Source organism: Podarcis bocagei (genome assembly GCF_964188305.1).
Source record: "Podarcis bocagei genome assembly, chromosome: 14".
NCBI classification, from domain to species: domain Eukaryota; kingdom Metazoa; phylum Chordata; class Lepidosauria; order Squamata; family Lacertidae; genus Podarcis; species Podarcis bocagei.
This window is the reverse complement of record NC_138139.1, coordinates 46,839,445-46,852,490: the sequence shown is the minus strand read 5'-3', so window position 1 is coordinate 46,852,490 and position 13,046 is coordinate 46,839,445. Positions and strand designations below refer to the sequence as shown.

At 47.7% G+C, this 13,046-nt stretch overlaps 2 protein-coding genes across 3 annotated transcripts in view; both read right to left on the bottom strand.

Annotated features, from left to right (window-relative positions):
- TXNDC11 (thioredoxin domain containing 11) overlaps positions 1-7,836 on the bottom strand; it is a 41,340-nt gene extending 33,504 nt beyond the window's left edge. Inside the window, exons 1-3 of the mRNA XM_081169433.1 lie at positions 7,528-7,836; positions 3,378-3,594; positions 1,891-1,988 (exon numbers count right to left, since the gene is read on the bottom strand). Coding sequence (XP_081025559.1) covers positions 1,891-1,988; positions 3,378-3,594; positions 7,528-7,751 — 539 coding nt within the window. The 5' untranslated portion in view covers positions 7,752-7,836. The remainder of the gene's footprint in view (positions 1-1,890; positions 1,989-3,377; positions 3,595-7,527) is intronic.
- A 2,097-nt stretch (positions 7,837-9,933) lies between these two features.
- Positions 9,934-13,046, bottom strand: part of ZC3H7A (zinc finger CCCH-type containing 7A) — a 36,321-nt gene continuing 33,208 nt past the window's right edge. For both annotated transcript variants that reach the window (XM_081169432.1, XM_081169431.1), the window contains 3 exons: positions 12,277-12,410; positions 11,731-11,894; positions 9,934-10,870 (listed from right to left, as the gene is read on the bottom strand). In XM_081169432.1, the coding sequence (XP_081025558.1) occupies positions 10,681-10,870; positions 11,731-11,894; positions 12,277-12,410 (488 nt within the window). In that variant the 3' untranslated portion in view covers positions 9,934-10,680. The remainder of the gene's footprint in view (positions 10,871-11,730; positions 11,895-12,276; positions 12,411-13,046) is intronic.

The following is a 13,046-nucleotide window of genomic DNA, read 5'->3' as shown; positions in this document are numbered from 1 at the left end:
CTCACCCTGTGGCTTTGTCATCCTAATCTCAAATGGCGGTTTTATTCAACGTTTGTGCAAAGTGACTCAGCACATGCAGGCATAAAGATAAAAGCAAGGAATTCTAACCCGCTGCTCTGGGGCATTCTGCTACAGTTTTTGACTGACAATGCATATGGAGCAAATAGTTATAGTGAGGCACCCCCGGCTCTACTGTGCATTGTGGCACTTTGGAGAGAGAGAGAGAAGGAGAAACAGCAAATTGTAAGCAGCATGGACAAAACAGCCGTCACCAGCCTTCTGATTGTCTCATCAGATCCAGAAGCCTTCGCTGTCCTTGTGCCAGCTTCCACTACAGTGGTGCCTCAAAAGACGAAATTAATTCATTCCGCGAGTTTTTTCGTCTAGCGAACTTTTCGTCTTGCGAAGCACGGTGTCGGAAAAGTTTTGGAAAAGCTTCAAAAATCGCCAAAAACCTCAAAAAAGGCTACCACGCCGCGTTCTACGAGTTGCTGCTCGAAGTCAAGTCGCAACTGTATTAACGGCGTTAAGAAAAAGGAAACAAACTTGCAAAAAACGCAAGACGTTTTCGTCTTGCGAAGCAAGCCCATAGGGAAATTCGTCTTGCGAAGCAGCTCAAAAACCGCAAAACCCTTTCGTCTAGCGAGGCATTCGTCTTGCGAGGCACCACTGCATAGCTAATCAGGCAACCATTTGAACCTAAATGCAATGCAAGCTGCCTCACTGAGCAGCAAGTTCACCAGGTCTGGAAACCTGGCCAATGGCCCATCTAGTCCCACATCCTGTTCTCACAGTGGCCAGCCAGTTGCCCTTGGGAAGCCTCAAAGCAGGAACTCCGCACATGCGTTCCACAGCAACTGGTATTCAGAGGCAGCCTTCCTCCAGCCGCGGAGGTAGAACACAGCCATTCTGGCTGGTAGACATCAATAGCCTTAGCCTCCATGACAACGCAGGCAATGGCAATTGCAAAACGTTTTGAAAGACCGTGGATCTCTGAGCATGCAATTGCTCTCTCGATAACCTCTCAAAGCTTCCATTTTGCAAACGGAACCGCTCAGCTGCAGTTCTAGCTGACTGCTCCTCTAAGCTTAGCTAACCAAACTGGATGCTTGGAGGCAATAAATGCCAAAGAGCAGAGGGATAGGGAGCTGATGGTGATAAGGAACTCGGATCTGTGCAGAGATCCTATTTCCTGCTGCTCTCCCCTTCCAATAGTCTGTGTTCTGATCAACAGAAACAATCTCCGTATCATTTCCCAAGTTTCCCACTGTACTCGTAAGGCCTAATGGCACACTGTCTTTTTAAATTAGTGCTTAGATATTGGAAAGGCTTCAGATTATGAATTAGAAACCACAATTCCATCACCATGGATGCCAGATTATATGCCTCACAGCAGAACATCACATTCTACTTAGCAAGAAACTGAATTACCAAAGGAAAGGACTGTACAACCTTAACTTAGAACACGTATACAGAAGGGAACTTTCCTGACTTGATGGCAAAATGACACACCCCAGTTCCATACCTCCAGCAAACCTGACAAACAAGAACATTCACACCAAGGTGCAGGAGGTTACATCCTTTAACTCATGAAGCAAAATAAGATTCCTTGAATCTCAGTAGCTGATTTTCATGAGGCAAGAGGAAGGAGCAGACAGGATTTGGTCAGGGGTGCTAACCACGCTTAGCAGGAGACAGACATCTGCTCTGAGCAGAACCTGCTGCTCTGCCCCAGTGATTCCTATGAGCAATTTAAGTTTGAAAACTGGTTCTCAGAGGAACTTAAGCGACAAGGCACACTGTTTGGGTGGGTGGTTAGCCTTGTTCAGATGATAAAGGCTTGCCACAGTTAACAAGTTCTGACTTTCAAAGAGCACTTAAAAGCCTTACCTCCGATGGTACAAATATATAACCGGAAAGTAAAAGAAATGTTTCTGTTTCCTGCATTTCCCTTGGTTCCACCAGCAGTTGATCGCCACAAACAGCACCTGTAAAAAGGGCCAGAGTTGGGGGATGGAGACAGTAAATACAAATGTTTGGCACAACCCGTAAATCACTTCTTGAGGCAAGCACAGAAGTCAGCAAACTTCAAGGCCAGAAGCTCGGTTGATACACTGCAAGGAGGACAAGTGCAACCCTGGAGAATGCAGTCTGATCACAAGTGGCCGAAGTTTTTCCCTAGCTGCTGGCTATACCGTAACTAGGAGGGCTTATAGCTGTACTGGGGAGCTGCAGACGCGATTTAAGGGTAGATAGCCATGTGAATTTAAAGCAAACTACAATTCCCAAATCTACCCAAGGATGGATTTGGGATATTTGCTTCCATTTTTATTGTCATAAAAGAGACCGTCATCTCTCCACTCCCTTTGGCATATTCAACCAAATCCCTGTCAGGGGCAACTTGTGTGTGAATCCCAGTTACTCACAAGTGACGAGAGTGCTGCTGCACTTAGGTTCTGCCTGTGGGCATCTAGTTGGCCATGGTGAGAATAGAATGCTAGACTAGAATGAATTTTGGTCTGATCAAGCAAAGCTCTTCATAGGTTCTTAAATTAGTACAGAGAAAAGTGCAGGTGCTTGGCACAAAAAATGCACATCCTGCAGATCATTATGTAGGTCAAATCAAATATTGATTGCTTAGCCAAGCGCTTTCCCCAAATCATACAATAAAAATGGTACTCCTCTCAAAATTTAATTAAAAGAAACTGATAGCATAATATGCTGTGGTATCGAATCCACTGGTGTATCTAATGTCTTTTACAACGATAAAATGAAAAACTGTAACACTATTAACTAGGGCACTCACTACAAAAAAAGGATCATACTCGTTCACAATTCAACTCAGCACTATAACGAGGTCAACAGTCTCCTGTCTTTGGTCTGATCCATGTACTGATCTTCTTCATTTACCTGCTAGCCGAACAGATTTTAACTGAATCCTGATTTTACGGCTTTAACTGATTTTTTTATTGTCGTTATATTGTGCTCCATGTACACCACTTAGGAGATGGAGTAATTAAGCAGTATATAAATGATATTAAATAAACACATCTAAATCATGCTGGCAAGCAGTCTATGGGAATTCAGCCCATTCCTTCTTAATAAATGAAACCACAAATAGAACCCTAGTTGTGTCAGTCTCTTTTCTCCACCAAGCACTTTGCTATAAATTTCTGTTGAGGGCAATTAACAAATTGACAGGGTTTTTGCAGAGCAGAGGAGCCACTGCTAGCATGCACAGCCCTGCTGTTTCCAGGGACCGAATGCTCAGTTTGAAATTAGCAAGATATCAGGGTGCCTCTCTCCAAACAACTCTGATGAACAAGAAAAGTAACTTAAAGCAACAGCTGCACCCCTCCCTGCCCAATCCGCCTTACCTGGTCTGCCAAACTGCTTGCCACTTTCTCAATCTCTTCTCTCACTGCAACAGACTGCCCACACCACGGAGCGTAGAAGAAAAAAAGGGTGATTTCAGAATCTTGGCGGATGTCCTCTGCGCGATCCAGCTGCCCAAGGAAAAGATCGCAGACTGGAGACGTTGAAGAGAAGAAGCTGACTGGAAGCTTTGCTGGCATTGTCACATCTTTTGCGCGGCTATTGGGGAGAGGAAGAGAGATGCATGTGCATATGTCAGGTATCATGGGCATGCAAAAGATCAACAGAACTTCACATTCTCTCGCTTGGTTAGTTGGCAAAAGCTAAAAAGCAGAACTGCAGAGCATAAACCAGTTACTATGGACCGGCAACTGCCTTCTTCTGCTGTTGCACCCAGCAGAACTAGTATTCTGAGCCATGACACCTGATTCTGAAGGAAGTATAGAGCCTCTGTGAACAGCAGCCATTGGTAGCCCTATCCTCTGTGACTTTACAGCACTCTTAAAACCACCATCACCTCATCTTGTGCCAGTGAATTCCATTATGGGCTATATGAAAAAGTACTTTCTTTCCCCGTCCCTCCCATTCAAGCAGGCCTCTCAGTGATGGCACCCAGACTTTGGAATGCCCTCTCTCAGGTGATTCGTGAGATGGAGACCGTAAGGACCTTTAAATGCCTTTTAAAAACTTACATCCTGGACTCTTTGTAAATTATTATTATACATTTTGTACACTGCTCAGTTTTATTTGTGAGATATAGCTGAGTTTTGCTTTTATCTTGTTTCTAGGAAATCTTACTGGATACTGTTACTGATACGGGGTTTTTTTTTTTTCCTTTTACGTAAATTGCATAGAGATTTTTACTATATTAAGTAGCATAAAATGTTTGTGAGCAAACAAATTTAGGAGGGGCAGACAAAAAAAGACGAGTACTTCTTTTTACTGGATTGCCCTCAGTCCCAGCATATGAGAATCCCAAAAGGATAAAGTTGGCCACTTTGGAAAGCAGGATACTGGGCCAAATAGGCCTTTGGTCTGATTCGGCAGCATTCTCTTTATGTTTACTGTAGTTCTACTTTTAAAAAGGTAAAGGTAAAGGGACCCCTGACCATTAGGTCCAGTAGTGACCAACTCTGGGGTTGCAGTGCTCATCTCGCTTTATTGGCCGAGGGCGCCGGTGTACAGCTTCCAGATCATGTGGCCAGCATGACTAAGACGCTTCTGGCGAACCAGAGCAGCGCACGGAAACGCTGTTTACCTTCCCGCCAGAGGGGTACCTATTTATCTACTTACACTTGGATGTGCTTTCGAACTGCTAGGTTGGCAGGAGCAGGGACCGAGCAATGGGAGCTCACCCCGTCGCGGGGATTCGAACCGCTGACCTTCTGAGCGGCAAGTCCTAGGCTCTGTGGTTTAACCCACAGCACCACCTGCGTCCCTAGTTCTACTTTACTCAGTGGGAATTTGAATCTAAACAAGTTTTGATGTTATAAGCTGTGGGAAAAGGGTTGCATTCCAGTTCTTCTGCACACTGCAGTTTGATGGGAAAAGGCTGCCCTTGCAAATTACTCACAGGCTCTTCTGAGGGTAAAGGGCTGAGTGGGAGATGCATACACAACCCCACAGCATGGCCTCACAGCAGCTCCCATTAGCTTTAAGAGAAAAGTCCAGCTGTGTTTCTCAACCCTGAGGCTCCTGCTGCATTACAACAATTAGAAACGCATAATCATAGCACCTAATTGTTGTTGTCACTCTTTTAAGTCCTCTGTTCTAGAGAACTATATTATGTTTCTATGGATCACGTTTTTATCCAGTCCCATTTCTTGATGTTCACTGGCATCAAATAAGACCTTTCAAAATGCATTAAGGGGTTTTTTAAATCCTACTGAAACCCTTTTCTGCGCAAAGTACATGTGTACAGTTCTCATGGCTGCAAAGATGATTACGGAAAAAGATGCAGGGCCTGAAACAAGAGCTGCCAACATTTTTGTGCAGTCCTGGCTACCTGAAACCCTCTCGCCTGATGCCTTGTACACTAGTCAAAATCAAAACTAGGGACACGTCAAGTGTTTCGTGGACACAAAACCGGACTTGCCGCTTATTTGTACACTCCTTGTGGCTTCCTGTTCAAGGTTTCTGCACCACGCACTTGCTTGTAAACATTCTTTTGCCACATTCAGATGTTGGATTTTTACATGCACATGAAGATCAATTCGCAAGCACATCTTAAAAACGTAAGGACTGAAACAGCCTTGAATAACATTACCAAACTTCCAAACCCCAAGCAATAGCTTTTAATACGTGAACCAGATACCACAGATCACACACTGCAAGTTCCATAGCACTTCAAATGCAATAGGAGAAATTTCATGCAGCATGTGGCCGAATGTCAAAAGATGGCACAATGTGCAATGTAAATGCATCTATGAGTCGCAGAACGGTTGGAGGAGGGAAGGAAAGACCCAACAAAGAGTAAAAAAAGGCAGGTAGCAGTAGTTACTAATTCATTGTAGACAAATTAAAGGTAAAGGTAAAGGGACCCCTGACCATTAGGTCCAGTCGTGGCCGACTCTGGGGTTGCCGGCGTACAGCTTCCGGGTCATGTGGCCAGCATGACTAAGCTGCTTCTGGCGAACCAGAGCAGCGCACGGAAACGCCTTTTACCTTCCCACCGGAGTGGTGCCTATTTATCTACTTGCACTTTGACGTGCTTTTGAACTGCTAGGTTGGCAGGAGCAGGGATTGAGCAACGGGAACTCACCCCGTCGCAGGGATTCGAACCGCTGACCTTCTGATCAGCAAGTCCTAGGCTCTGTGGTTTAACCCACAGCGCCACCCGCATCCCTTTTTTGTAGACAAAGTACACGGCAGCTAATCCATGTCAAAGGAACTGGCTAGATGGAACCAACAGGACAGTTGTTTTTTCCAAACAGGTGACAAACAAATGCAGGACAAACCTATCAACAGCTGCTAGCCATGACAGCTAAATGGAGCCCCCATGTACTCAGGCAGTATACCTCTCAATGTCAGATCCTGGGACCAATCAGTGAGGGAAGACCATCACTTTACTGCCATGCTTTCTGGGGGCAGGGGCCTGCCAAAAGCATCTGACTGACGTTGTTGCAAATGGGGTACTGAATTAGATGCAATTAGATTTCATTAGGGCTCTTTTTTTAAAAAAAGGATAGATACAATCCTGGTAGCCAGGTCAATCAGCAGCTGTTAACCACGATCCCTAAAGGAGGCAATCTATCCTGGGGGGGGAACTCAAGGTTTTTTTTTGGGGGGGGGGACGACAACAACAATGACAAACAACAGGAAAGGGCTATTGCCTTAAGCTCTACCTAGAAGATTATGTAGGAAGTGCCTTATTCAGAGTCAGACCATTGGCCCCGTCTAGCTCAGTAATGTCCACACGGACTGGCAGCAGCTCTCCAGCATTTCAGACAAGGGGCCTTGACCTGCTTGGGCCAGGACCCAGGACATTCTGCCTGCAAAAGAGATGCCCTACCCACCAAGCTGCAGCTTGGATGGTGCTCTGAATGGCCCCAACACCCAGCGCTCTGCTTATGCCCAGGGATGCTCTCGCAGTTGCTGCTTGGATGGGCGGGAGAGAGAAGAGAGACCAGGTCCACGGACAGCCCCTTCCTCCTCTTCCCCACACGACCCTACTGCACTTCAATAATAATAATAATAATAATAATAATAATAATAATAATAATAATAATAATAATAATAATAATAATACCCCTCTCTTTCCCAGGTGAAGCCACTCGGGAGAAGCTGCCACTCCCTTCCACCCAAACACCTCACTAGCTTGCTGGGGCAAGTGATTCGGATTAAACCTGCTTGGACTCCTGCACGGGTTGATCGGGGCTCCTTTGTGCAAGGGGAGGCTTGGCATTTTGCACCCCCACGCATTTCCAGGTGCCCCCATACCAGTGGCGTAGCGTGGGGGGTGCAGGGGGGCCCGGCCGCACCGGGCGCAACATCTGGGGGTTAGGGGGCGCAAATCCACGGGTTAGGGGGCGCAAATTACTTGCCTTGCCCCGGGTGCTGACAACCCACACTACGCCACTGCCCCATACACCTGGGCATGGGCAGAAAGGCCCAACCTGAGCCCCCCCCCTTCTCAGGTGCGCCTTGGCTTACCTGCAGGTGACTTTGAGGGCGACCAGGAAAGCGCAGCTCAGCACCACCGCGGCGCCGCACAGGACCTCGGGCCGCCGGGCCATGCGGGAAGCGCCGAGCCACGGGGGCTGCGGCTTCTTCTCCTTCTCTTCCTCCTCCTCCTCCTGCTGCTGCTGGTGTTGCGGCGCCTCGGGAGGCGCTGAGGGAAGGCCGGAGTCAGGTCCGGGTCCTCCGCATGCCGACATGCCCTCCTCCCTTCCGCGCCGTCCCTCCCGGCCGGGGCCTGGCCTGCCCGCCCGCCCGGCCTAGGCGGGGCCCAGCGGAGCCCCTCACGCTCGCACACGTCGTTCGGCGGCCGGAGCGAGAGGCGCCTCCGCCGCCGCCACGTCTCCCCGCCCCGCCAACCAGCCAGCCGGCCGCGGAGGTGGGGACGGGGAGGAGGCGCGCGAGGCCTACGCTCCGGCCTCCCCCTCAGGCGGCGGAGCTCCTCGCGCAGGCCCGCCATGAGCCGCGGGGAGAGCGCGGGCTCCGTCGGCCGGGTTCGAAGCGAGGGCGGCGGCGCGGCGGGGGTCTCCCGAGGCGGGCCATGGCGAGGAGGCCTGGCTCCTTTCCTAGGCCTCTGGCTCTTCCAGGAAGGACTGCCGGCGGCTCTTCCCTCACACGGAGCAGGGCTACCCCCGTGTGGGAATTCGCTTCCACTTCAAATAAAAATAAATATATTGATCGTTATGTTCCGTTTATGGCACGCCGGCTCTGGCCCGCAAAGGCCTCGCTGCCTGAGGGTGGAGGGACAAGATGGCGCCGCTCTTGCTCGGCCCAGAGGGCAGACGAACATGGCTGCCCCTTAAACCTCCTTTCAGTGCTGACCCCGGGCTATGTTAGGGGGCGCAGGCTGGGTACATTTGGGCACGCCCAACCCTGGTATCTAAGGGTGTAAGAGCAGCCTTGCTGGATCAGGTCCATCCAACCCACCAAGATGTCTGTGGGAAGCCAGGATTCCAGTACAAGAGCTCCTTCCCTCTCCTGTGGTTTTGGAAACATTTATGGCCTCCAGCTGTTGAAGGCACAGCATAGCTAGCCATCACAGCGAGTGGTAGCCATCAGTAGCCCTCTCCTCCACGAATCTGCATAATCCTCCTTTAAAGCCATCCCAAGTTGGTGGCCGTCTGTCATGTGGGGAGCGAGTTTTAATTCTGCTCTGCCGGAAAGACATTTATTCCCACAGCAAGAGTATGTTATGCTGGCTGGCTATGCTTGGCTTAACCATGAATGAATTTTGTCAGTTCATGGTCTCTGGCAAATCTGCATTGGAAGTTCCCCTACATGGGGGTTCAACACACCAAAAAATCCCAAGCTTTCCCCCTTGCTCACTACGCTTGATCTGGAAGTGTCTACATTAAGCACAGACACACATTGAGCTTTGTTATTTTGCAAGGCTATTCTCATTGCTTCTGTTTTCTGCCCCACATCCAGAGTGCCTTGTACAAATTCTAGGATGGCAGCAAAAGGAGCTAACCTCTTTCCTTTTACCAAATCAGACCGTTGGGTCCATTTAGCTCAGTATGGTCTACACCGGCAGCAGCTTTCTCCCATGCTGAAATCTGGAACCTGTAGGTCAAGTAGATGCTCTACCACTAAGCTATGACCCTCCACACCATTCTAGCTACTGCACTAAAGGGTTTTCCTAGCCTATTTGATGGGGGCTTGTATCCTATAGCACTCTCAAGGCAGGCTGTAATAAAGATTACAACCCACCCTATTAAAAACTTTCCCAAATGTTTCCTTAGTGCTGCTCAGATGTGCTTACAGGTAGGGGCGCTCTGAATACACGCACACACCCCGGAAAGAAACCTAAAAAGTGCAGAGCAGGACAACCCTGAGATGCCATCAACAATCAAACATTGTGCACCAAGGGGACTTTGGGTCAGTATTGGGGATCGTAGGATAACCAGGCCTCTGCTGCAAGAGTGCGCAGCTTGGCTATGTTACGTCTTGGTGTGAATTTAGCACAAAGTCCACAGTAGAAAATGTTCTATTTATGCTGCTGCTGTGGGAAGAAATGAGATCATTTAGCAAACATGCTTTGGATCAGGAACAGGGAATGTACTGCACCTCTGACCACTACATATGTTGCACTACAACTTCCATCCCCTCTGACCACTGGTCATGCTGGTCAGAGTGGGGAGTCTTGAGAGCATCTGGAACACAGGTTTCCCATCCCTGCTTTACTGTAGCCATGTGGGATTAAGAGCGTGGAGATGGCAGCTCGCACTCTACCTCAGAAATGCACATATGCATATATTGTACTCTGTTAACATAAAACCAGGAAGTTTGTCTGTGTGTCCAGAATAACCTCTCTTACCCCTTTTGCTATAGGGCTAATATTAACAATCCTTCAGGAGTCTGAAGATATGTTTAGGAAGAGACTTTATGTAAAGTTATCTTTATTACAGGCAATATTGGTCCATACAATACACAATACTGACATACAAGTGGAATCTTTCAAAATCATCATTTAAACAGCAAAGACCAAGAAACAGAATTTTTAACTACTTGATTTTCAAAAAAAAGTAATACATGTCTCTCTTCCAAGATCCTTTTCAGCAAGTTATATTGAAACATACAAATAGAGAAAAATACCCCATTCAACATATATTGTAGTTAAATGGTTATTTTGCTTTAAATCTTTTAATAAGAAAATCCTTTTATTATAGCAACCTACATAGAGATAAATAGCAAACTTGTTTTAAACAAATCCTCTCCATTAAAACATCTGAAGAATTTTATCCATCATTTTCTTCTGAGCCCAAAACATCTGTTTTTAGAAGCTTACCTTAAAAAGTTTTCAGCTGAAGGACCAACACTAGGGGCTTGCTAGGCATTACAATACCACCCTTCCTGTTATTTTCCAACTTTCTTCTGTCCAACAGAAGGCGAATAAGCACGTAAGACTTCAGGTTGTGTTTTTATTATAACTTCACCATTCTGTTTCATGAGAGCACAGACAGACCTGCCGACTCCCCCCCTACACATCTACTACATTTTGTTCTTCAGGAGGAACAATACAGGCCAATAAAAGCAGAAAAAATCTGCAGCTTCTGTCACATGCTTTTGATTATTGTCAAATTCTGATTTTATGCTTCCTTCTGGCAACACAAATGCATTGTTATAGTGTTAGTTTAAATCTTTAAACAAAAAACTATATTTTCCAAAGTCATTATCATTTGGAGCAATCAAGTGATCTTTTCTGGCTTTGCTCAGCTTCATTCTTAGAACGTGTCTCCGTTCTTCCCATTCACGGAGCTCAGCAGGTCCATGTGCAAATTTACAGTTGTTTCCCTCCACACAAGTACCAGCCATATACCTGTTTAAAAGAAAGAAGTGCAAAAGGTAATGAGCAAAACGTACTACACCCACAATGCTGGCTCAAGACATTTTGCAGCATAAAGCAGAGCACTGGATGTCCCTCCTCGCCAGCAGGCGAGACCCAACCCCTCAAGAAGTCTTGGTGTTACCATCAATTCCTGTCTTCACCCAGCCCCCTAAATCCTGTCACGTGAAGCACCCTACTTCACGGCACAGCCAGCCCTGTGCAAACATGCAATTTAAAAGACTGTGTGGGGTTGCATACTTGACCTGGATGGCAGTGATGGGGAGCCTGCAGCCTTCCAGAAGATGTCGGGACTCCAGATCCCACCAGCCCCAGACAGCATGTCAGGGATGTCAGAAGCTATAATTCAGCCAATATCTACCTGCAGAGCCACGGGTTCCCCAACCCCTGCTGAATGGGCCTTGGATTATGAGAATCTCAGCTTCCAACATCATATAAAGCCCTTGTTCTCCCAGTGCTAGCTGCAGGTGTCAGCCCCCCCCCCACTCCAAACTAATCCAGATAACCTATGTGACCACAGGTACTTTTTGGTCTCTGCCTGTAACTAAAGGGGGGGGGAGGATAGGAAGGAGGATAAATAGGGTTGCCTTCAGATGTCTTCTAAAAGTCAGATAGTTGTTTATTTCCTTGACATCTGATGGGAGGGCGTTCCACAGGGAGGGCGCCACTACCGAGAAGGCCTTCTGCCTGGTTCCGTGTAACCTCACTTCTCGCAGGGAGGGAACTGCCAGAAGGCCCTCAGAGCTGGACCTCCGTTGAACGATGGGGTGGAACCCCAACTCAACAACTGGCTTTGTGTCAAGATGAATACCAAGGAGTCAACATGCACCTACCTATCACAAATGCTGAAATAGCCAGTTGGAAAGCGATGCTGCCAGCAGTTTTGGTCATCTTCTGTGTGGAATACTTTCTCTTTATGCTTTTCTGAGGAGATGTGGCCTTGCCATTGTTTCTCACTGTTACAGTTCTTCCCACACATCCAGCAATGGAAGTCCACCTGGTTCAAAAACGCAAGGATGAGCCACCGCAGGAGGACAAGGCACGGTATGCAAATCTGGTTAACCTGAACAACCGATGCCATTTCTCTGGGCATGACCCGTGGAGCTTTGAAAGTGAGATTGTAGCAGGAAAGGAACAATTATTGTCCCCCTGACAGACCATTAGGCCTGTTCTTTGCCAGCTCCAGTCAAGGTGAGGCTGGTGGCGGGACAGGGGAAATGGAGCACACTGTCTGAACAAGCTTAGCAGTACACACGTAACAAAGGTGTCCACTGCTTTAAGCTTGCGATGACACCTGAGGATATGTGTGTGTGACTTCCCTCAACCCGAAATTAAATATATGATGGGCCTACTGTCACCTAAGGTCCCTCGTCTCTTACCGTAACTTCAGCATAATCTGTTGGCATGTGAATTTGCTTCCCATTTTCCTTGTTCGCTTGAGCAGCTGGATCCTCCCCTTTTTCCGGCTTTTGGCTCTTCAGCCACATTTCATACAACTGCTCCATGTCTTGAACTAAGTGAGAACACAGCTAAAATAAGTTTGCAGCAATTAAGTTAAGAGTAAGTAAACTGAAGGGACGCAGGTGGCGCTGTGGGTTAAACCACAGAGTCTAGGACTTGCCGATCAGAAGGTCGGCGGTTCGAATCCCCGCAACAGGGTGAGCTCCCGTTGCTCGGTCCCAGCTCCTGCCAACCTAGCAGTTCGAAAGCACGTCAAAGTGCAAGTAGATACCGTATTTTTTGCTCTATAAGACTCACTTTTTCCCTCCTAAAAAGTAAGGGGAAATGTGTGTGCGTCTTATGGAGCGAATACAGGCTGCGCAGCTATCCCAGAAGCCAGAACAGCAAGAGGGGTTGCTGCTTTCACTGCGCAGCGATTCCTCTTGCCGTTCTGGCTTCTGAGATTCAGAACATTTTTTTTCTTGTTTTCCTCCTCCAAAAACTAGGTGCATCTTGTGGTCTGGTGCATCTTACAGAGCAAAAAATACAGAAAATAGGTACCGCTCTGGCGAGAAGGTAAACGGCGTTTTCATGCGCTGCTCTGGTTGGCCAGAAGCGGCTTAGTCATGCTGGCCACATGACCCAGAAGCTGAACGCCGGCTCCCTCGGCCAATAAAGCGAGATGAGCGCTGCAACCCCAGAGTCGTCC